The 27,500-nt window shown below is 43.5% G+C and overlaps 1 protein-coding gene across 18 annotated transcripts in view; it reads left to right on the forward strand.

The window, feature by feature from the left end:
* The window catches only part of LOC110515949 (uncharacterized), a 234,461-nt gene that overhangs the window by 104,976 nt on the left and 101,985 nt on the right, over positions 1-27,500 (forward strand). For all 18 annotated transcript variants that reach the window (XM_090188230.1, XM_090188245.1, XM_090188231.1 and 15 more), the window contains 5 exons: positions 937-1,134; positions 1,924-2,022; positions 3,516-3,713; positions 14,024-14,122; positions 16,727-16,825. In XM_090188230.1, coding sequence (XP_090044356.1) covers positions 937-1,134; positions 1,924-2,022; positions 3,516-3,713; positions 14,024-14,122; positions 16,727-16,825 — 693 coding nt within the window. The remainder of the gene's footprint in view (positions 1-936; positions 1,135-1,923; positions 2,023-3,515; positions 3,714-14,023; positions 14,123-16,726; positions 16,826-27,500) is intronic.

A 27,500-nucleotide genomic window follows, 5' to 3' on the forward strand; every position in this document is an offset into this window, starting at 1 on the left:
CATACACACACAAACACACAAACACACACACACACACACACACACACACACAGACAGACAGACAGAGAAACACACTGGTACAGATCTAATACAACAGCTAGGTTGTTTGAATGTTTCCCCCCAACGTTGCTGTGTGTTGTGTTTCTGTGTGTTGTGTTTCTGTGTGTTATGTTTCTGTGTGTTGTGTTTCTGTGTGTTGTGTTTCTGTGTGTTGTGTTTCTGTGTGTTGTGTTGCCGTGTGTTGTGTTTCTGTGTGTTGTGTTTCTGTGTGTTGTGTTTCTGTGTGTTGTGTTTCTGTGTGTTGTGTTTCTGTGTGTTGTGATTCTGTGTGTTGTGATTCTGTGTGTTGTGATTCTGTGTGTTGTGATTCTGTGTGTTGTGTTTCTGTGTGTTGTGTTTCTGTGTGTTGTGTTTCTGTGTGTTGTGATTCTGTGTGTTGTGTTTCTGTGTGTTGTGTTTCTGTGTGTTGTGTTTCTGTGTGTTGTGATTCTGTGTGTTGTGATTCTGTGTGTTGTGTTTCTGTGTGTTGTGTTTCTGTGTGTTGTGATTCTGTGTGTTGTGATTCTGTGTGTTGTGTTTCTGTGTGTTGTGATTCTGTGTGTTGTGTTGCCGTGTGTTGTGTTTCTGTGTGTTGTGATTCTGTGTGTTGTGTTGCTGTGTGTTGTGTTTCTGTGTGTTGTGTTTCTGTGTGTTGTGATTCTGTGTGTTGTGTTTCTGTGTGTTGTGATTCTGTGTGTTGTGTTTCTGTGTGTTGTGTTGCCGTGTGTTGTGTTTCTGTGTGTTGTGTTTCTGTGTGTTGTGATTCTGTGTGTTGTGTTTCTGTGTGTTGTGATTCTGTGTGTTGTGTTTCTGTGTGTTGTGACTCTGTGTGTTGTGATTCTGTGTGTTGTGTTTCTGTGTGTTGTGATTCTGTGTGTTGTGTTTCTGCGTGTCCAGAATGGGTTCACTCCGCTGCACATCGCCTGCAAGAAGAACCGCGTGAAGGTGATGGAGCTGCTGGTGAAATACGGAGCCTCCGTCCAGGCCGTCACGGAGTCTGGTCTGACCCCCGTCCATGTCTCAGCCTTTATGGGTCACCTCAACATGGTGCTGCTGCTGCTACAGAACGGGGCCTCGCCGGACGTCTGCAACATCGTCAGTACCGACACGATCAAATCACAACGTTATCGGTCCTTAACAGATGTTATTACGGGGGGTAGTGAAATGCTTGTTTCTAGCTCCAACAGTGCAGTAATATCTAGCTTAATGCTTGTGTTTCTAGCTCCAACAGTGCAGTAATATCTAGCTAAATGCTTGTGTTTCTAGCTCCAACAGTGCAGTAATATCTAGCTAAATGCTTGTGTTTCTAGCTCCAACAGTGCAGTAATATCTAGCTAAATGCTTGTGTTTCTAGCTCCAACAGTGCAGTAATATCTAACTAAATGCTTGTGTTTCTAGCTCCAATAGTGCAGTATTATCTAGCTTAATGCTGGTGTTTCTAGCTCAAACAGTGCAGTAATAGCTAACAATACACAACAACACCCAAATCTAAAAGTAAAATAATTAAATTAAGAAATATATAAATATTAGGACGAGAAATGCCAGAGTAGTATTGACTAAAATACAGTAGAATACAGGATGTAAATGATGAGTAAAGCAGTAGTGTAAACATTATTAAAGTGACCAGTGATTCCATGCCTACAAATCGACACACCCACTTCCTGGGTTTTACAGTCAGTATTGACCAACCACAGCAGCTCTTTTAGCTGGTAGTGGGTGTGGTTGTGTTTGTATGTGTTCTAATGATGTGTGTTCTAATGATGTGTGTTCTAATGATGTGTGTTCTAATGATGTGTGTTCTAATGATGTGTGGTGTTCTAACGTGTGTGTGTGTGTGTGTGTGTGTGTGTGTGTGTGTGTGTGTGTGTGTGTGTGTGTGTGTAGCGTGGTGAGACAGCGTTACACATGGCGGCCCGTGCTGGTCAGATAGAGGTGGTTCGATGTCTCCTGAGGAACGGAGCTCTGGTCGACGCCATGGCAAGAGTGAGTCATTTAGTTTGTTGGGGGGGATTTCTACTTGCGAATGACAGCCAATCGTAATACAGGGAGTTGTACACACAACTGGTAACAACTGGCCAGACAGACCAGTCACAGTAACAGCTGACCAGACAGACCAGTCACAGTAACAACTGGCCAGACCAGTCACAGTAACAACTGGCCAGACAGACCAGTCACAGTAACAACTGACCAGTCCAGTCACAGTAACAACTGGCCAGACAGACCAGTCACAGTAACAACCGGCCAGACAGACCAGTCACAGTAACAACTGACCAGACCAGTCACAGTAACAACTAACCAGACAGACCAGTCACAGTAACAACTGACCAGACCAGTCACAGTAACAATTGACCAGACCAGTCACAGTAACAACTGGCCAGACAGACCAGTCACAGTAACAACTGACCAGACCAGTCACAGTAACAACTGGCCAGACAGACCAGTCACAGTAACAACTGGCCAGACAGACCAGTCACAGTAACAACTGACCAGACAGACAAGTCACAGTAACAACTGACCAGACCAGTCACAGTAACAACTGGCCAGACAGACCAGTCACAGTAACAACTGACCAGACAGACCAGTCACATTAACAACTGACCAGACCAGTCAGAGTAACAACTCGCCAGACAGACCAGTCACAGTAACAACTGACCAGACAGACCAGTCACAGTAATAACTGGCCAGACAGACCAGTCACAGTAACAACTGGCCAGACAGACCAGTCACAGTAACAACTGACCAGACAGACCAGTCACAGTAACAACTGGGCAGACAGAACAGTCACAGTAACAACTGACCAGACAGACCAGTCACAGTAACAACTGACCAGACAGACCAGTCACAGTAACAACTGGCCAGACAGACCAGTCACAGTAACAACTGGCCAGACAGACCAGTCACAGTAACAACTGACCAGACAGACCAGTCACAGTAACAACTAACCAGACCAGTCACAGTAAAAATTGGCCAGACAGACCAGTCACAGTAACAACTGGCCAGACAGACCAGTCACAGTAACAACTGGCCAGACAGACCAGTCACAGTAACAACTGGCCAGACAGACCAGTCACAGTAACGACTGGCCAAACAGACCAGTCACAGTAGAAACTGGCAAGACAGACCAGTCACAGTAACTACTGGCCAGACAGACCAGTCACAGTAACAACTGGCCAGACAGACCAGTCACAGTAACAACTGGCCAGACAGACCAGTCACAGTAACAACTGGCCAGACAGACCAGTCACTTACAGAAAGGATTCACTTACTGGTGTGTAGTTGACATTTGGCGCTTTCTACAGGTGAAACATGTGTATAACTAGGGAAGGAAATGAAGCTTAGCCCACTAGCAGGAGGCCAGTCATTTTTAGACCGGCGAGTTGAACACTTGCCAAACTATCCCGTTGGCTAGTGAGGGCTAGTTTACATGGTGGTTTAACCAGCCGAGCACAGCACCCTAAAGCCTTCAGTCCCTGTAGGAGGACCAGACCCCCCTCCACATCGCGTCCCGTCTGGGGAAGGCAGAGATCGTCCAGCTGTTACTGCAGCACATGGCTCATCCCGACGCCTCCACTACTAATGGATACAGTCCTCTGCACATCGCTGCCAGGGAGGGACAGTTAGAGACCACCGCAGTGTTGTTGGAGGCTGGGGCTTCACACTCACTGGCTACCAAGGTAGGATACACACACACGCACACACACACGCACACACACGCTCACACACACACACACACACACACACGCACACACACACACACACACACACACACACACACACACACACACACACACACACGCACACACACACACGCACACACACATCTTACATAAATGATTCACCCCTCTACATGTATCCTCCCCCCTAACAGAAAGGATTCACCCCTCTACATGTATCCTCCTTCCTTACATAAATGATTCACCCCTCTACATGTATCCTCCCCCCTAACAGAAAGGATTCACTCCTCTACATGTATCCTCCTCCCTCACAGAAAGGATTCACTCCTCTACATGTATCCTCCCTCCTTACAGAAAGGATTCACTCCTCTACATGTATCCTCCTCCCTAACAGAAAGGATTCACTCCTCTACATGTATCCTCCCCCCTAACAGAAAGGATTCACTCCTCTACATGTATCCTCCCCCCTAACAGAAAGGATTCACTCCTCTACATGTATCCTCCTCCCTAACAGAAAGGATTCACCCCTCTACATGTATCCTCCTTACAGAAAGGATTCACTCCTCTACATGTATCCTCCCTTACATAAAGGATTCACTCCTCTACATGTATCCTCCCTCCTTATAGAAAGGATTCACCCCTCTACATGTATCCTCCCTTACAGAAAGGATTCACTCCTCTACATGTATCCTCCCTCCTTACAGAAAGGATTCACTCCTCTACATGTATCCTCCTCCCTTACAGAAAGGATTCACTCCTCTACATGTATCCTCCCTTACAGAAAGGATTCACTCCTCTACATGTATCCTCCCTTACATAAAGGATTCACTCCTCTACATGTATCCTCTCCCCTTACAGAAAGGATTCACTCCTCTACATGTATCCTCCCTCCTTATAGAAAGAATTCACCCCTCTACATGTATCCTCCCTTACAGAAAGGATTCACTCCTCTACATGTATCCTCCTCCCTAACAGAAATGATTCACTCCTCTACATGTATCCTCCTCCCTTACAGAAAGGATTCACTCCTCTACATGTATCCTCCCTTACAGAAAGGATTCACTCCTCTACATGTATCCTCCCTTACAGAAAGGATTCACTCCTCTAAATGTATCCTCCTCCCTTACAGAAAGGATTCACTACTCTACATGTATCCTCCCTAACAGAAAGGATTCACTCCTCTACATGTATCCTCCCCCCTAACAGAAAGGATTCACCCCTCTACATGTATCCTCCCCCCTTACAGAAAGGATTCACCCCTCTACATGTATCCTCCTCCCTTACAGAAAGGATTCACTCCTCTACATGTATCCTCCCTTACAGAAAGGATTCACTCCTCTATATGTATCCTCCCTTACAGAAAGGATTCACTCCTCTACATGTATCCTCCCTCCTTATAGAAAGGATTCACCCCTCTACATGTATCCTCCCTTACAGAAAGGATTCACTCCTCTACATGTATCCTCCTCCCTAACAGAAATGATTCACTCCTCTACATGTATCCTCCTCCCTTACAGAAAGGATTCAATCCTCTACATGTATCCTTCCCCCTTACAGAAAGGATTCACTCCTCTACATGTATCCTCCCTCCTTATAGAAAGGATTCACCCCTCTACATGTATCCTCCCTTACAGAAAGGATTCACTCCTCTACATGTATCCTCCTCCCTAACAGAAATGATTCACTCCTCTACATGTATCCTCCTCCCCTACAGAAAGGATTCCCTCCTCTACATCTATCCCCCTTACAGAAAGGATTCACTCCTCTACATGTATCCTCCCTTACAGAAAGGATTCACTCCTCTATATGTATCCTCCCTTACAGAAAGGATTCACTCCTCTACATGTATCCTCCCTTACAGAAAGGATTCACTCCTCTACATGTATCCTCCCTTACAGAAAGGATTCACTCCTCTAAATGTATCCTCCTCCCTTACAGAAAGGATTCACTCCTCCACATGTATCCTCCCTAACAGAAAGGATTCACTCCTCTACATGTATCCTCCCCCCTAACAGAAAGGATTCACCCCTCTACATGTATCCTCCCCCCTTACAGAAAGGATTCACCCCTCTACATGTATCCTCCTCCCTTACAGAAAGGATTCACTCCTCTAAATGTATACCCCTTACAGAAAGGATTCACTCCTCTATATGTATTCTCCCTTACAGAAAGGATTCACTCCTCTACATGTATTCCCCTTACAGAAAGGATTCACTCCTCTACATGTATCCTCCCTTACAGAAAGGATTCACTCCTCTACATGTATCCTCCCTTACAGGAAGGATTCACTTCTCTACATGTATCCTCCCTTACATAAAGGATTCACTCCTCTACATGTATCCTCCCTTACAGAAAGGATTCACTCCTTTATATGTATCCTCCCTTACAGAAAGGATTCACTCCTCTACATGTATCCTCCCTTACAGAAATGATTCACTCCTCTACATGTATCCTCCCCCTTACAGAAAGGATTCACCCCTGTACATGTATCCCCCCTAACAGAAAAGATTCACTCCTCTACATGTATCCTCCTCCCTAACAGAAAGGATTCACTCCTCTACATGTTTCCCCCCTAACAGAAAGGATTCACTCCTCTACATGTATCCTCCTCCCTAACAGAAAGGATTCACTCCTCTACATGTATCCTCCCCCCTTACGGAAAGGATTCACTCCTCTACATGTATCCTCCTCCCTAACAGAAAGGATTCACTCCTCTACATGTATCCTCCCCCCTAACAGAAAGGATTCACTCCTCTACATGTATCCTCCTCCCTTACAGAAAGGATTCACTCCTCTATATGTATCATCCCTTACAGAAAGGATTCACTCCTCTACATGTATCCTCCCCCTTACAGAAAGGATTCACCCCTGTACATGTATCCCCCTAACAGAAAAGATTCACTCCTCTACATGTATCCTCCTCCCTAACAGAAAGGATTCACTCCTCTACATGTATCCCCCCTAACAGAAAGGATTCACTCCTCTACATGTATCCTCCTCCCTAACAGAAAGGATTCACTCCTCTACATGTATCCTCCCCCCTTACAGAAAGGATTCACTCCTCTACATGTATCCTCCTCCCTAACAGAAAGGATTCACTCCTCTACATGTATCCTCCCCCCTAACAGAAAGGATTCACTCCTCTACATGTATCCTCCTCCCTTACAGAAAGGATTCACTCCTCTATATATATCCTCCCTAACAGAAAGGATTCACTCCTCTACATGTATCCTCCCTTACAGAAAGGATTCACTCCTCTACATGTATCCTCCCTTACAGAAAGGATTCACTCCTCTAAATGTATCCTCCTCCCTTACAGAAAGGATTCACTCCTCTACATGTATCCTCCCTAACAGAAAGGATTCACTCCTCTACATGTATCCTCCCCCCTAACAGAAAGGATTCACCCCTCTACATGTATCCTCCTCCCTTACAGAAAGGATTCACTCCTCTACATGTATCCTCCTCCCTAACAGAAATGATTCACTCCTCTACATGTATCCTCCCTTACAGAAAGGATTCACTCCTCTATATGTATCCTCCCTTACAGAAAGGATTCACTCCTCTACATGTATCCTCCCTTACAGAAAGGATTCACTCCTCTACATGTATCCTCCCTTACAGAAAGGATTCACTTCTCTACATGTATCCTCCCTTACAGAAAGGATTCACTCCTCTACATGTATCCTCCCTTACATAAAGGATTCACTCCTCTACCTGTATCCTCCTCCCTTACATAAAGGATTCACTCCTCTATATGTATCCTCCCTTACAGAAAGGATTCACTCCTCTACATGTATCCTCCCTTACATAAAGGATTCACTCCTCTACATGTATCCTCCTCCCTTACAGAAAGGATTCACTCCTCTACATGTATCCTCCCCCCTTACAGAAAGGATTCACTCCTCTATATGTATCCTCCCTTACAGAAAGGATTCACTCCTCTACATGTATCCTCCCTTACAGAAAGGATTCACTCCTCTATATGTATCCTGCCTTACAGAAAGGATTCACTCCTCTACATGTATCCTCCCTTACAGAAAGGATTCACTTCTCTACATGTATCCTCCCTTACATAAAGGATTCACTCCTCTACATGTATCCTCCTCCCTTACAGAAAGGATTCACTCCTCTACATGTATCCTCCTTCCTTACATAAATGATTCACTCCTCTACATGTATCCTCCCTTACAGAAAGGATTCACTCCTCTACATGTATCCTCCCTTACGGAAAGGATTCACTTCTCTACATGTATCCTCCCTAACAGAAAGGATTCACTCCTCTACATGTATCCTCCCCCCTTACAGAAAGGATTCACTCCTCTACATGTATCCTCCTCCCTAACAGAAAGGATTCACTCCTCTACATGTATCCTCCCCCCTAACAGAAAGGATTCACTCCTCTACATGTATCCTCCTCCCTTACAGAAAGGATTCACTCCTCTATATGTATCATCCCTTACAGAAACGATTCACTCCTCTACATGTATCCTCCCCCTTACAGAAAGGATTCACCCCTGTACATGTATCCCCCTAACAGAAAAGATTCACTCCTCTACATGTATCCTCCTCCCTAACAGAAAGGATTCACTCCTCTATATGTATCCCCCCTAACAGAAAGGATTCACTCCTCTACATGTATCCTCCTCCCTAACAGAAAGGATTCACTCCTCTACATGTATCCTCCCCCCTTACAGAAAGGATTCACTCCTCTACATGTATCCTCCTCCCTAACAGAAAGGATTCACTCCTCTACATGTATCCTCCCCCCTAACAGAAAGGATTCACTCCTCTACATGTATCCTCCTCCCTTACAGAAAGGATTCACTCCTCTATATGTATCCTCCCTTACAGAAAGGATTCACTCCTCTACATGTATCCTCCCTTACAGAAAGGATTCACTCCTCTACATGTATCCTCCCTTACAGAAAGGATTCACTCCTCTAAATGTATCCTCCTCCCTTACAGAAAGGATTCACTCCTCTACATGTATCCTCCCTAACAGAAAGGATTCACTCCTCTACATGTATCCTCCCCCCTAACAGAAAGGATTCACCCCTCTACATGTATCCTCCTCCCTTACAGAAAGGATTCACTCCTCTACATGTATCCTCCTCCCTAACAGAAATGATTCACTCCTCTACATGTATCCTCCCTTACAGAAAGGATTCACTCCTCTATATGTATCCTCCCTTACAGAAAGGATTCACTCCTCTACATGTATCCTCCCTTACAGAAAGGATTCACTCCTCTACATGTATCCTCCCTTACAGAAAGGATTCACTTCTCTACATGTATCCTCCCTTACAGAAAGGATTCACTCCTCTACATGTATCCTCCCTTACATAAAGGATTCACTCCTCTACATGTATCCTCCTCCCTTACATAAAGGATTCACTCCTCTATATGTATCCTCCCTTACAGAAAGGATTCACTCCTCTACATGTATCCTCCCTTACATAAAGGATTCACTCCTCTACATGTATCCTCCTCCCTTACAGAAAGGATTCACTCCTCTACATGTATCCTCCCCCCTTACAGAAAGGATTCACTCCTCTATATGTATCCTCCCTTACAGAAAGGATTCACTCCTCTACATGTATCCTCCCTTACAGAAAGGATTCACTTCTCTACATGTATCCTCCCTTACATAAAGGATTCACTCCTCTACATGTATCCTCCTCCCTTACAGAAAGGATTCACTCCTCTACATGTATCCTCCTTCCTTACATAAATGATTCACTCCTCTACATGTATCCTCCCTTACAGAAAGGATTCACTCCTCTACATGTATCCTCCCTTACGGAAAGGATTCACTTCTCTACATGTATCCTCCCTTACATAAAGGATTCACTCCTCTACATGTATCCTCCTCCCTTACAGAAAGGATTCACTCCTCTACATGTATCCTCCTCCCTTACAGAAAGGATTCACTCCTCTACATGTATCCTCCCTCACAGAAAGGATTCACTTCTCTACATGTATCCTCCCTAACAGAAAGGATTCACTCCTCTACATGTATCCTCCCCCTTACAGAAAGGATTCACCCCTCTACATGTATCCCCAAAACAGAAAAGATGCACTCCTCTACATTTATCCTCCTCCCTTACAGAAAGGATTCACCCCTCTACATGTATCCCACCTAACAGAAAGGATTCACTCCTCTACATGTATCCTCCTCCCTAACAGAAAGGATTCACTCCTCTACATGTATCCTCCCCCCTTACAGAAAGGATTCACTCCTCTACATGTATCCTCCTCCCTAACAGAAAGGATTCACTCCTCTACATGTATCCTCCCTCCTTACAGAAAGGATTCACTCCTCTACATGTATCCTCCTCCCTTACAGAAAGGATTCACTCCTCTACATGTATCCTCCCTTACAGAAAGGATTCACTCCTCTACATGTATCCTCCCTTACATAAAGGATTCACTCCTCTACATGTATCCTCCCCCTTACAGAAAGGAATCACTCCTCTACATGTATCCTCCCCCCTTACAGAAAGGATTCACTCCTCTACATGTATCCTCCCTCCTTATAGAAAGAATTCACCCCTCTACATGTATCCTCCCTTACAGAAAGGATTCACTCCTCTACATGTATCCTCCTCCCTAACAGAAATGATTCACTCCTCTACATGTATCCTACTCCCTTACAGAAAGGATTCACTCCTCTACATGTATCCTCCCTTACAGAAAGGATTCACTCCTCTACATGTATACTCCCTTACAGAAAGGATTCACTCCTCTAAATGTATCCTCCTCCCTTACAGAAAGGATTCACTCCTCTACATGTATCCTCCCTAACAGAAAGGATTCACTCCTCTACATGTATCCTCCCCCCTAACAGAAAGGATTCACCCCTCTACATGTATCCTCCCCCCTTACAGAAAGGATTCACCCCTCTACATGTATCCTCCTCCCTTACAGAAAGGATTCACTCCTCTACATGTATCCTCCCTTACAGAAAGGATTCACTCCTCTATATGTATCCTCCCTTACAGAAAGGATTCACTCCTCTACATGTATCCTCCCTCCTTATAGAAAGGATTCACCCCTCTACATGTATCCTCCCTTACAGAAAGGATTCACTCCTCTACATGTATCCTCCTCCCTAACAGAAATGATTCACTCCTCTACATGTATCCTCCTCCCTTACAGAAAGGATTCACTCCTCTACATGTATCCTTCCCCCTTACAGAAAGGATTCACTCCTCTACATGTATCCTCCCTCCTTATAGAAAGGATTCACCCCTCTACATGTATCCTCCCTTACAGAAAGGATTCACTCCTCTACATGTATCCTCCTCCCTAACAGAAATGATTCACTCCTCTACATGTATCCTCCTCCCCTACAGAAAGGATTCACTCCTCTACATCTATCCCCCTTACAGAAAGGATTCACTCCTCTACATGTATCCTCCCTTACAGAAAGGATTCACTCCTCTATATGTATCCTCCCTTACAGAAAGGATTCACTCCTCTACATGTATCCTCCCTTACAGAAAGGATTCACTCCTCTACATGTATCCTCCCTTACAGAAAGGATTCACTCCTCTAAATGTATCCTCCTCCCTTACAGAAAGGATTCACTCCTCTACATGTATCCTCCCTAACAGAAAGGATTCACTCCTCTACATGTATCCTCCCCCCTAACAGAAAGGATTCACCCCTCTACATGTATCCTCCCCCCTTACAGAAAGGATTCACCCCTCTACATGTATCCTCCTCCCTTACAGAAAGGATTCACTCCTCTAAATGTATACCCCTTACAGAAAGGATTCACTCCTCTATATGTATTCTCCCTTACAGAAAGGATTCACTCCTCTACATGTATTCCCCTTACAGAAAGGATTCACTCCTCTACATGTATCCTCCCTTACAGAAAGGATTCACTCCTCTACATGTATCCTCCCTTACAGGAAGGATTCACTTCTCTACATGTATCCTCCCTTACATAAAGGATTCACTCCTCTACATGTATCCTCCCTTACAGAAAGGATTCACTCCTCTATATGTATCCTCCCTTACAGAAAGGATTCACTCCTCTACATGTATCCTCCCTTACAGAAATGATTCACTCCTCTACATGTATCCTCCCCCTTACAGAAAGGATTCACCCCTGTACATGTATCCCCCCTAACAGAAAAGATTCACTCCTCTACATGTATCCTCCTCCCTAACAGAAAGGATTCACTCCTCTACATGTATCCCCCCTAACAGAAAGGATTCACTCCTCTACATGTATCCTCCTCCCTAACAGAAAGGATTCACTCCTCTACATGTATCCTCCCCCCTTACAGAAAGGATTCACTCCTCTACATGTATCCTCCTCCCTAACAGAAACGATTCACTCCTCTACATGTATCCTCCCCCCTAACAGAAAGGATTCACTCCTCTACATGTATCCTCCTCCCTTACAGAAAGGATTCACTCCTCTATATGTATCCTCCCTTACAGAAAGGATTCACTCCTCTACATGTATCCTCCCCCTTACAGAAAGGATTCACCCCTGTACATGTATCCCCCTAACAGAAAAGATTCACTCCTCTACATGTATCCTCCTCCCTAACAGAAAGGATTCACTCCTCTACATGTGTCCCCCCTAACAGAAAGGATTCACTCCTCTACATGTATCCTCCTCCCTAACAGAAAGGATTCACTCCTCTACATGTATCCTCCCCCCTTACAGAAAGGATTCACTCCTCTACATGTATCCTCCTCCCTAACAGAAAGGATTCACTCCTCTACATGTATCCTCCCCCCTAACAGAAAGGATTCACTCCTCTACATGTATCCTCCTCCCTTACAGAAAGGATTCACTCCTCTATATGTATCCTCCCTTACAGAAAGGATTCACTCCTCTAAATGTATCCTCCTCCCTTACAGAAAGGATTCACTCCTCTACATGTATCCTCCCTAACAGAAAGGATTCACTCCTCTACATGTATCCTCCCCCCTAACAGAAAGGATTCACCCCTCTACATGTATCCTCCTCCCTTACAGAAAGGATTCACTCCTCTACATGTATCCTCCTCCCTAACAGAAATGATTCACTCCTCTACATGTATCCTCCCTTACAGAAAGGATTCACTCCTCTATATGTATCCTCCCTTACAGAAAGGATTCACTCCTCTACATGTATCCTCCCTTACAGAAAGGATTCACTCCTCTACATGTATCCTCCCTTACAGAAAGGATTCACTTCTCTACATGTATCCTCCCTTACAGAAAGGATTCACTCCTCTACATGTATCCTCCCTTACATAAAGGATTCACTCCTCTACATGTATCCTCCTCCCTTACATAAAGGATTCACTCCTCTATATGTATCCTCCCTTACAGAAAGGATTCACTCCTCTACATGTATCCTCCCTTACATAAAGGATTCACTCCTCTACATGTATCCTCCTCCCTTACAGAAAGGATTCACTCCTCTACATGTATCCTCCCCCCTTACAGAAAGGATTCACTCCTCTATATGTATCCTCCCTTACAGAAAGGATTCACTCCTCTACATGTATCCTCCCTTACAGAAAGGATTCACTCCTCTATATGTATCCTCCCTTACAGAAAGGATTCACTCCTCTACATGTATCCTCCTCCCTTACAGAAAGGATTCACTCCTCTACATGTATCCTCCTTCCTTACATAAATGATTCACTCCTCTACATGTATCCTCCCTTACAGAAAGGATTCACTCCTCTACATGTATCCTCCCTTACGGAAAGGATTCACTTCTCTACATGTATCCTCCCTTACATAAAGGATTCACTCCTCTACATGTATCCTCCTCCCTTACAGAAAGAATTCACTCCTCTACATGTATCCTCCTCCCTTACAGAAAGGATTCACTCCTCTACATGTATCCTCCCTCACAGAAAGGATTCACTTCTCTACATGTATCCTCCCTAACAGAAAGGATTCACTCCTCTACATGTATCCTCCCCCTTACAGAAAGGATTCACCCCTCTACATGTATCCCCCTAACAAAAAATATGCACTCCTCTACATTTATCCTCCTCCCTTACAGAAAGGATTCACCCCTCTACATGTATCCCCCCTAACAGAAAGGATTCACTCCTCTACATGTATCCTCCTCCCTAACAGAAAGGATTCACTCCTCTACATGTATCCTCCCCCCTTACAGAAAGGATTCACTCCTCTACATGTATCCTCCTCCCTAACAGAAAGGATTCACTCCTCTACATGTATCCTCCCCCCTAACAGAAAGGATTCACTCCTCTACATGTATCCTCCCCCCTAACAGAAAGGATTCACTCCTCTACATGTATCCTCCTCCCTTACAGAAAGGATTCACTCCTCTACATGTATCAGCCAAGTATGGAAGCCTGGAGGTGGCAAAACTCCTCCTGCAGCGCAAAGCTATGCCTGACGACGCCGGCAAGGTATTGTCATAGACATACAGCAACTAGAGCTGGTGATAGTATTGAAATACAGTAACGAGAACTGGTATTATCACAGAAATACAGTAACTAGAACTGGTGATATTACAGAAATACAGTAACTAGAACTGGTGTTATTACAGAAATACAGTAACTAGAACTTGTATTATCACAGAAATACAGTAACTAGAACTATTGTTTTCACAGAAATACAATAACTAGAACTATTGTTATCACAGAAATACAATAACAAGAACTAGTGTTAGCATAGAAATTGATTATAGAAGAAGAGAGGGAGGCCACAAAGAGAGAAAGAATAAAGTAAAAAAGGAGAGATGACACAGAGAAGGAGAGGAGGGAAGACAGAATAGCTAGAGAGAGAAGGAGAGAAGGAGAGAGGGAAGATAGAATAGCTAGAGAGAGAAGGAGAGGAGGAGAGGAGGGAAGACAGAATAGCTAGAGAGAGAAGGAGAGAAGGAGAGGAGGAGAGGAGGGAAGACAGAATAGCTAGAGAGGGAAGGAGAGGAGGGAAGACAGAATAGCTAGAGAGGGAAGGAGAGAAGGAGAGGAGGGAAGACAGAATAGCTAGGGAGGGAAGGAGAGAAGGAGAGGAGGAGAGGAGGGAAGACAGAATAGCTAGAGAGAGAAGGAGAGAAGGAGAGGAGGGAAGAAATAATAGCTAGAGAGAGAAGGAGAGAAGGAGAGGAGGGAAGACATAATAGCTAGAGAGAGAAAGAGAGAAGGAGAGTAGGGAAGACAGAATAGCTAGAGAGGGAAGGAGAGAAGGAGAGGAGGAGAGGAGGGAAGATAGAATAGCTAGAGAGAGAAGGAGAGAAGGAGAGAAGGAGAGGAGGGAAGATAGAATAGCTAGAGAGGGGAGGAGAGGAGGGAAGACAGAATAGATAGAGAGGAAAAAGGAGAAGGAGAGAAGGAGAGGAGGGAAGACAGAATAGCTAGAGAGGGAAGGAGAGGAGGAGAGGAGGGAAGACAGAATAGCTAGAGAGGGAAGGAGAGGAGGAGAGGAGGGAAGACAGAATAACTAGAGAGGGAAGGAGAGAAGGGGAGGAGGGAAGACAGAATAGCTAGAGAGGGAAGGAGAGAAGGAGAGGAGGGAAGACAGAATAACTAGAGAGAGAAGGAGAGAAGGAGAGGAGGAGAGGAGGGAAGACAGAATAGCTAGAGAGAGAAGGAGAGAAGGAGAGATGACACAGAGAAGGAGAGGAGGGAAGACAGGATAGCTAGAGAGAGAAGGAGAGAAGGAGAGATGACACAGAGAAGGAGAGGAGGGAAGACATAATAGCTAGAGAGGGAAGGAGAGGAGGAGAGGAGGGAAGACAGAATAACTAGAGAGGGAAGGAGAGAAGGAGAGGAGGGAAGACAGAATAGCTAGAGAGGGAAGGAGAGAAGGAGAGGAGGGAAGACAGAATAACTAGAGAGAGAAGGAGCGAAGGAGAGGAGGAGAGGAGGGAAGACAGAATAGCTAGAGAGAGAAGGAGAGAAGGAGAGATGACACAGAGAAGGAGAGGAGGGAAGACAGAATAGCTAGAGAGAGAAGGAGAGAAGGAGAGATGACACAGAGAAGGGGAGGAGGGAAGACAGAATAGCTAGAGAGAGAAGGAGAGAAGGAGAGGAGGGAAGACAGAATAGCTAGAGAGAGAAGGAGAGAAGGAGAGGAGGGAAGATAGAATAGCTAGAGAGAGAAGGAGAGAAGGAGAGGAGGGAAGACGGAATAGCTAGAGAGGGAAGGAGAGAAGGAGAGGAGGGAAGACGGAATAGCTAGAGAGGGAAGGAGAGAAGGAGAGAGGGAAGACATAATAGCTAGAGAGGGAAGGAGAGGGAGAGATGACACAGAGGAGGAGAGAGGGAAGACAGAATAGCTAGAGAGAGATGACAGAGAAGGAGGAGAGAGGGAAGACAGAATAGCTAGAGAAGGAAAAGGAGAGGGAGAGATGACACGGAGGAGTGAGGGAAGACAGCATAGCTAGAGAAATAAAGAGAGGGAGAGATGAAACAGAAGGAGGGAAGACAGCATAGCTAGAGAGAGAAAGAGAGGGAGACATGACACAGGGAAGGAGAGGAGGGAAGACAGAATAGCTAGAGAGGGAAAAAGGAGAGAGAGAGATGACACAGGGAAGGAGAGGAGGGAAGACAGAATAGCTAGAGAGGGAAAAGAGAGGGAGAGATGACACAGGGAAGGAGAGGAGGGAAGACAGAATAGCTAGAGAGGGAAAAGAGAGGGAGAGATGACACAGGGAAGGAGAGGAGGGAAGACAGAATAGCTAGAGAGGGAAAAGAGAGGGAGAGATGACACAGGGAAGGAGAGGAGGGAAGACAGAATAGCTAGAGAGGGAAAAGAGAGGGAGAGATGACACAGGGAAGGAGAGGAGGGAAGACAGAATAGCTAGAGAGGGAAAAGAGAGGGAGAGATGACAGGGAAGGAGAGGAGGGAAGACAGAATAGCTAGAGAGGGAAAAGAGAGGGAGAGATGACACAGAGGAGGAGAGAGGGAAAACAGAATAGCTAGAGAGAGAAGAAGAGAGGGAAGACAGAATAGCTAGAGAGAGGAGAGAAGGAGAGATGAGTAATAAATGTGGTTCTCTCCTCCAGAACGGTCTGACTCCGCTGCACGTGGCAGCTCACTATGACAACCAGCAGGTGGCGCTGCTGCTGCTGGACAAAGGGGCGTCGCCCCACGCCACCGCCAAGGTGAGAAAACAACACAAAACCTGGAGGGGGAAAGACTTTCAAAAGTTTTACCATGGAAAATAACAACTTGTGTGTTTTTTTAACGGAGATGATTAGATAGTACCTGCCTGTCCGCTTCTGGGTCCTTTTAGGTAGGGACATTTTGTTACGGAAAACAATGAAAGACCTTCTGTGGAAGAAAACAAAAACACATATTTCTTGTTGGCCAAGTTCAGATAGTCCCTTCCTGTTTCACTCTATTTTCATATAATTACAGATACTCTATGTCCATGGATGCTTCTAGAAATGGCAACATATCCCCTATACAACACTACTGTTGACCCATAATACTGTCCCCCTATATAACACTACTGTTGACCCATAATACTGTCCCCTATATAACACTACTGTTGACACATAATACTGTCCCCTATATAACACTACTGTTGACCAGGACCCATAATACTGTCCCCTATATAACACTACTGTTGACCCATAATACTGTCCCCTATATAACACTACTGTTGACCCATAATACTGTCCCCTATATAACACTACTGTTGACCAGGACCCATAATACTGTCCCCTATATAACACTACTGTTAACCCATAATACTGTCTCCTATATAACACTACTGTTGACACATAATACTGTCCCCTATATAACACTACTGTTGACCCATAATACTGTCCCCTATATAACACTACTGTTGACCCATAATACTGTCCCCTATATAACACTGCTGTTGACCAGGACCCATAATACTGTCCCCTATATAACACTACTGTTGACCCATAATACCGTCCCCCTATATAACACTACTGTTGACCCATAATACTGTCCCCTATATAACACTACTGTTGACCCATAATACTGTCCCCTATATAACACTACTGTTGACCAGGACCTATAATACTGTCCCCTATATAACACTACTGTTGACCCATAATACTGTCCCCTATACAACACTACTGTTGACCAGGACCTATAATACTGTCCCCTATATAACACTACTGTTGACCCATAATACTGTCCCCTATACAACTCTACTGTTGACCCATAATACTGTCCCCTATATAACACTACTGTTGACCCATAATACTGTCCCCTATATAACTCTACTGTTGACCCATAATACTGTCCCCTATATAACACTACTGTTGACCCATAATACTGTCCCCTATATAACACTACTGTTGACCAGGACCCATAATACTGTCCCCTATACAACTCTACTGTTGACCCATAATACTGTCCCCCTATATAACACTACTGTTGACCCATAATACTGTCCCCTATATAACACTACTGTTGACCCATAATACTGTCCCCTATATAACACTACTGTTGACCCATAATACTGTCCCCTATACAACACTACTGTTGACCCATACTACTGTCCCCTATATAACACTACTGTTGACCAGGACCTATAATACTGTCCCCTATATAACACTACTGTTGACCCATAATACTGTCCCCTATATAACACTACTGTTGACCCATAATACTGTCCCCCTATATAACACTACTGTTGACCCATAATACTGTCCCCTATATAACACTACTGTTGACCCATAATACTGTCCCCTATATAACTCTACTGTTGACCCATAATACTGTCCCCTATATAACACTACTGTTGACCAGGACCCATAATACTGTCCCCTATATAACACTACTGTTGACCCATAATACTGTCCCCCTATATAACACTACCGTTGACCCATAATACTGTCCCCTATATAACACTACTGTTGACCCATAATACTGTCCCCTATATAACACTACTGTTGACCCATAATACTGTCCCCCTATATAACACTACTGTTGACCCATAATACTGTCCCCTATATAACACTACTGTTGACCCATAATACTGTCCCCTATATAACGCTACTGTTGACCCATAATACTGTCCCCTATATAACACTACTGTTGACCCATAATACTGTCCCCCTATATAGCACTACTGTTGACCCATAATACTGTCCCCTATATAACACTACTGTTGACCCATAATACTGTCCCCTATATAACTCTACTGTTGACCCATAATACTGTCCCCTATATAACACTACTGTTGACCAGGACCCATAATACTGTCCCCTATATAACACTACTCTTGACCCATAATACTGTCCCCCTATATAACACTACCGTTGACCCATAATACTGTCCCCTATATAACACTACTGTTGACCCATAATACTGTCCCCTATATAACTCTACTGTTGACCCATAATACTGTCCCCTATATAACACTACTGTTGACCCATAATACTGTCCCCTATATAACACTACTGTTGATCAGGACCTATAATACTGTCCCCTATATAACACTACCGTTGACCCATAATACTGTCCCCCTATATAACACTACTGTTGACCCATAATACTGTCCCCTATATAACACTACTGTTGACCCATAATACTGTCCCCTATACAACACTACTGTTGACCCATACTACTGTCCCCTATATAACACTACTGTTGATCAGGACCTATAATACTGTCCCCTATATAACACTACTGTTGACCCATAATACTGTCCCCTATACAACTCTACTGTTGACCCATAATACTGTCCCCTATATAACACTACTGTTGACCAGGACCCATAATACTGTCCCCTATATAACACTACTGTTGACCCATAATACTGTCCCCTATATAACTCTACTGTTGACCCATAATACTGTCTCCTATATAACACTACTGTTGACACATAATACTGTCCCCTATATAACACTACTGTTGACCCATACTACTGTCCCCTATATAACACTACTGTTGACCCATAATACTGTCCCCCTATATAGCACTACTGTTGACCCATAATACTGTCCCCTATATAACACTACTGTTGACCCATAATACTGTCCCCTATATAACTCTACTGTTGACCCATAATACTGTCCCCTATATAACACTACTGTTGACCAGGACCCATAATACTGTCCCCTATATAACACTACTGTTGACCCATAATACTGCCCCCCTATATAACACTACCGTTGACCCATAATACTGTCCCCTATATAACACTACTGTTGACCCATAATACTGTCCCCTATATAACACTACTGTTGACCCATAATACTGTCCCCTATATAACACTACTGTTGACCCATAATACTGTCCCCCTATATAACACTACTGTTGACCCATAATACTGTCCCCAATATAACACTACTGTTGACCCATAATACTGTCCCCTATATAACTCTACTGTTGACCCATAATACTGTCCCCTATATAACACTACTGTTGACCAGGACCCATAATACTGTCCCCTATATAACACTACTGTTGACCCATAATACTGTCCCCCTATATAACACTAACGTTGACCCATAATACTGTCCCCTATATAACACTACTGTTGACCCATAATACTGTCCCCTATATAACACTACTGTTGACCCATAATACTGTCCCCTATATAACACTACTGTTGACCCATAATACTGTCCCCTATATAACACTACTGTTGACCCATAATACTGTCCCCTATATAACACTACTGTTGACCCATAATACTGTCCCCTATATAAAACTACTGTTGACCCATAGTACTGTCCCCTATATAACACTACTGTTGACCCATAATACTGTCCCCCTATATAACACTACTGTTGACCCATAATACTGTCCCCTATATAACACTACTGTTGACCCATAATACTGTCCCCTATATAACACTACTGTTGACCCATAATACTGTCCCCTATATAACACTACTGTTGACCCATAGTACTGTCCCCTATATAACACTACTGTTGACCAGGACCTATAATACTGTCCCCTATATAACACTACTGTTGACCCATAATACTGTCCCCCTATATAACACTACTGTTGACCCATAATACTGTCCCCTATATAACACTACTGTTGACCCATAATACTGTCCCCTATATAACACTACTGTTGACCCATAGTACTGTCCCCTATATAACACTACTGTTGACCCATAATACTGTCCCCCTATATAACACTAACGTTGACCCATAATACTGTCCCCTATATAACACTACTGTTGACCCATAATACTGTCCCCTATATAACACTACTGTTGACCCATAATACTGTCCCCTATATAACACTACTGTTGACCCATAGTACTGTCCCCTATATAACACTACTGTTGACCCATAATACTGTCCCCCTATATAACACTACTGTTGACCCATAATACTGTCCCCTATATAACACTACTGTTGACCCATAATACTGTCCCCTATATAACACTACTGTTGACCCATAATACTGTCCCCTATATAACACTACTGTTGACCCATAATACTGTCCCCTATATAACACTACTGTTGACCCATAATACTGTCCCCTATATAACACTACTGTTGACCCATAATACTGTCCCCTATATAACACTACTGTTGACCAGGACCCATAATACTGTCCCCTATATAACACTACTGTTGACCCATAATACTGTCCCCCTATATAACACTACCGTTGACCCATAATACTGTCCCCTATATAACACTACTGTTGACCCATAATACTGTCCCCTATATAACACTACTGTTGACCCATAATACTGTCCCCTATATAACACTACTGTTGACCCATAATACTGTCCCCTATATAACACTACTGTTGACCCATAATACTGTCCCCTATATAACACTACTGTTGACCCATAATACTGTCCCCTATATAACACTACTGTTGACCCATAATACTGTCCCCTATATAACACTACTGTTGACCCATAATACTGTCCCCTATATAACACTACTGTTGACCCATAATACTGTCCCCTATACAACACTACTGTTGACCCATACTACTGTCCCCTATATAACACTACTGTTGACCAGAACCTATAATACTGTCCCCTATATAACACTACTGTTGACCCATAATACTGTCCCCTATATAACTCTACTGTTGACCCATAATACTGTCCCCTATATAACACTACTGTTGACCCATAATACTGTCCCCTATATAACACTACTGTTGACCAGGACCCATAATACTGTCCCCTATATAACACTACTGTTGACCCATAATACTGTCCCCTATATAACACTACTGTTGACCCATAATACTGTCCCCTATATAACACTACTGTTGACCAGGACCTATAATACTGTCCCCTATATAACACTACTGTTGACCAGGACCTATAATACTGTCCCCTATATAACACTACTGTTGACCCATAATACTGTCCCCTATACAACACTACTGTTGACCCATACTACTGTCCCCTATATAACACTACTGTTGACCAGGACCTATAATACTGTCCCCTATATAACACTACTGTTGACCCATAATACTGTCCCCTATACAACTCTACTGTTGACCCATAATACTGTCCCCTATATAACACTACTGTTGACCCATAATACTGTCCCCTATACAACTCTACTGTTGACCCATAATACTGTCCCCTATATAACACTACTGTTGACCAGGACCCATAATACTGTCCCCTATATAACACTACTGTTGACCCATAATACTGTCCCCTATATAACACTACTGTTGACCCATAGTACTGTCCCCTATATAACACTACTGTTGACCAGGACCTATAATACTGTCCCCTATATAACACTACTGTTGACCCATAATACTGTCCCCCTATATAACTCTACTGTTGACCCATAATACTGTCCCCTATATAACACTACTGTTGACCCTTAATACTGTCCCCTATATAACACTACTGTTGACCAGGACCCATAATACTGTCCCCTATATAACACTACTGTTGACCCATAATACTGTCCCCTATATAACACTACTGTTGACCCATAATACTGTCCCCTATATAACACTACTGTTGACCAGGACCTATAATACTGTCCCCTATATAACACTACTGTTGACCCATAATACTGTCCCCCTATATAACTCTACTGTTGACCCATAATACTTTCCCCTATATAACTCTACTGTTGACCCATAATACTGTCCCCTATATAACACTACTGTTGACCCATAATACTGTCCCCTATATAACACTACTGTTGACCCATAATACTGTCCCCTATATAACACTACTGTTGACCAGGACCCATAATACTGTCCCCTATATAACACTACTGTTGACCCATAATACTGTCCCCCTATATAACACTACTGTTGACCCATAATACTGTCCCCTATATAACACTGCTGTTGACCCATAATACTGTCCCCTATATAACACTACTGTTGACCCATAATACTGTCCCCTATATAAGACTACTGTTGACCAGGACCTATAATACTGTCCCCTATATAACACTACTGTTGACCCATAATACTGTCCCCCTATATAACACTACTGTTGACCCATAATACTGTCCCCTATATAACACTACTGTTGACCCATAATACTGTCCCCTATATAACTCTACTGTTGACCCATAATACTTTCCCCTATATAACTCTACTGTTGACCAGGACCCATAATACTGTCCCCTATATAACACTACTGTTGACCCATAATACTGTCCCCTATATAACACTACTGTTAACCCATAATACTGTCCCCTATACAACACTACTGTTGACCCATAATACTGTCTCCTATATAACACTACTGTTGACCCATAATACTGTCCCCTATATAACACTACTGTTGACCCATAATACTGTCCCCTATATAACACTACTGTTGACCCATAATACTGTCCCCTATATAACACTACTGTTGACCAGGACCTATAATACTGTCCCCTATATAACATTACTGTTGACCCATAATACTGTCCCCCTATATAACACTACTGTTGACCCATAATACTGTCCCCTATATAACACTACTGTTGACCCATAATACTGTCCCCTATATAACTCTACTGTTGACCCATAATACTTTCCCCTATATAACTCTACTGTTGACCAGGACCCATAATACTGTCCCCTATATAACACTACTGTTGACCCATAATACTGTCCCCCTATATAACACTACTGTTGACCCATAATACTGTCCCCTATATAACACTACTGTTGACCCATAATACTGTCCCCTATATAACACTACTGTTGACCCATAATACTGTCCCCTATATAACACTACTGTTGACCCATAATACTGTCCCCTATATAACACTACTGTTGACCAGGACCTATAATACTGTCCCCTATATAACACTACTGTTGACCAGGACCTATAATACTGTCCCCTATATAGCACTACTGTTGACCCATAATGCTGTCCCCTATACAACACTACTGTTGACCCATACTACTGTCCCCTATATAACACTACTGTTGACCAGGACCTATAATACTGTCCCCTATATAACACTACTGTTGACCCATAATACTGTCCCCTATATAACACTACTGTTGACCCATAATACTGTCCCCTATATAACACTACTGTTGACCCATAATACTGTCCCCTATATAACACTACTGTTGACCCATAATACTGTCCCCTATATAACACTACTGTTGACCCATAATACTGTCCCCTATATAACTCTACTGTTGACCCATAATACTGTCCCCTATATAACTCTACTGTTGACCAGGACCCATAATACTGTCCCCTATATAACACTACTGTTGACCCATAATACTGTCCCCTATATAACACTACTGTTGACCAGGACCTATAATACTATCCCCTATATAACACTACTGTTGACCCATAATACTGTCCCCTATATAACACTACTGTTGACCCATAATACTGTCCCCTATATAACACTACTGTTGACCCATAATACTGTTCCCTATATAACACTACTCTTGACCAGGACCTATAATACTGTCCCCTATACAACTCTACTGTTGACCCATAATACTGTCCCAATCAATCAATCAAATTTATTTTATATAGCCCTTCGTACATCAGCTGATATCTCAAAGTGCTGTACAGAAACCCAGCCTAAAACCCCAAACAGCAAGCAATGCAGGTGAAGAAGCACGGTGGCTAGGAAAAACTCCCTAGAAAGGCCAAAACCTAGGAAGAAACCTAGAGAGGAACCAGGCTATGTGGGGTGGCCAGTCCTCTTCTGGCTGTGCCGGGTGGAGATTATAACAAAACATGGTCAAGATGTTCAAATGTTCATAAATGACCAGCATGGTCGAATAATAATAAGGCAGAATAGTTGAAACTGGAGCAGCAGCACAGTCAGGTGGACTGGGGACAGCAAGGAGTCATCATGTCAGGTATTCCTGGGGCATGGTCCTAGGGCTCAGGTCCTCCGAGAGAGAGAAAGAAAGAGAGAATTAGAGAGAGCATATGTGGGATGGCCAGTCCTCTTCTGGCTGTGCCGGGTGGAGATTATAACAGAACATGGCCAAGATGTTCAAATGTTCATAAATGATCAGCATGGTCGAATAATAATAAGGCAGAACAGTTGAAACTGGAGCAGCAGCACAGCCAGGTGGACTGGGGACAGCAAGGAGTCATCATGTCAGGTAGTCCTGGGGCATGGTCCTAGGGCTCAGGTCCTCCGAGAGAGAGAAAGAGAGAAGGAGAGAATTACAGAACGCACACTTAGATTCACACAGGACACCGAATAGGACAGGAGAAGTACTCCAGATATAACAAACTGACCCTAGCCCCCCGACACATAAACTACTGCAGCATAAATACTGGAGGCTGAGACAGGAGGGGTCAGGAGACACTGTGGCCCACTCCGAGGACACCCCCGGACAGGGCCAAACAGGAAGGATATAACCCCACCCACTTTGCCAAAGCACAGCCCCCACACCACTAGAGGGATATCTTCAACCACCAACATACCATCCTGAGACAAGGCTGAGTATAGCCCACAAAGACCTCCGCCACGGCACAACTTAAGGGGGGGGGGGGGGGGGGGGCGCCAACCCAGACAGGATGACCACATCCCCTATATAACACTACTGTTAACCCATAATACTGTCCCCTATACAACACTACTGTTGACCCATAATACTGTCTCCTATATAACACTACTGTTGACCCATAATACTGTCCCCTATATAACACTACTGTTGACCAGGACCCATAATACTGTCCCCTATATAACACTACTGTTGACCAGGACCCATAATACTGTCCCCTATATAACACTACTGTTGACCCATAATACTGTCCCCTATATAACACTACTGTTGACCTATAATACTGTCCCCTATATAGCACTACTGTTGACCCATAATACTGTCCCCTATATAACACTACTGTTGACCCATAATACTGTCCCCTATATAACACTACTATTGACCAGGACCTATAATACTGTCCCCTATATAACACTACTGTTGACCAGGGCCCATAATACTGTCCCCTATATAACACTACTGTTGACCCATAATACTGTCCCCTATATAACTCTACTGTTGACCCATAATACTGTCCCCTATATAACACTACTGTTGACCCTTAATACTGTCCCCTATATAACACTACTGTTGACCAGGACCCATAATACTGTCCCCTATATAACACTACTGTTGACCCATAATACTGTCCCCTATATAACACTACTGTTGACCCATAATACTGTCCCCTATACAACACTACTGTTGACCCATAATACTGTCCCCTATATAACACTACTGTTGACCAGGACCTATAATACTGTCCCCTATATAACACTACTGTTGACCCATAATACTGTCCCCTATATAACACTACTGTTGACCCATACTACTGTCCCCTATATAACACTACTGTTGACCAGGACCTATAATACTGTCCCCTATATAACACTACTGTTGACCCATAATACTGTCCCCTATATAACACTACTGTTGACCCATAATACTGTCCCCTATATAACACTACTGTTGACCCATAATACTGTCCCCTATATAACTCTACTGTTGACCCATAATACTGTCCCCTATATAACTCTACTGTTGACCAGGACCCATAATACTGTCCCCTATATAGCACTACTGTTAACCCATAATACTGTCCCCTATACAACACTACTGTTGACCCATAATACTCTCTCCTATATAACACTACTGTTGACCCATAATACTGTCCCCTATATAACACTACTGTTGACCAGGACCCATAATACTGTCCCCTATATAACACTACTGTTGACCAGGACCCATAATACTGTCCCCTATATAACACTACTGTTGACCCATAATACTGTCCCCCTATATAACACTACTGTTGACCCATAATACTGTTCCCTATATAACACTACTGTTGACCCATAATACTGTCCCCTATATAACACTACTGTTGACCCATAATACTGTCCCCTATATAACACTACTGTTGACCCATAATACTGTCCCCTATATAACACTACTGTTGACCAGGACCTATAATACTGTCCCCTATATAACACTACTGTTGACCCATAATACTGTCCCCTATACAACTCTACTGTTGACCCATAATACTGTCCCCTATATAACACTACTGTTGACCCATAATACTGTCCCCTATACAACTCTACTGTTGACCCATAATACTGTCCCCTATATAACACTACTGTTGACCAGGACCCATAATACTGTCCCCTATATAACACTACTGTTGACCCATAATACTGTCCCCTATACTACACTACTGTTGACCCATAATACTGTCCCCTATATAACACTACTGTTGACCCATAATACTGTCCCCTATATAACTCTACTGTTGACCCATAATACTGTCCCCTATATAACACTACTTTGACCCTTAATACTGTCCCCTATATAACACTACTGTTTACCAGGACCCATAATACTGTCCCCTATATAACA

This window comes from Oncorhynchus mykiss, chromosome 10 (genome assembly GCF_057628025.1).
Source record: "Oncorhynchus mykiss isolate SJ-2025 chromosome 10, ASM5762802v1, whole genome shotgun sequence".
In the NCBI taxonomy this organism is placed as follows: Eukaryota; Metazoa; Chordata; class Actinopteri; order Salmoniformes; family Salmonidae; genus Oncorhynchus; species Oncorhynchus mykiss.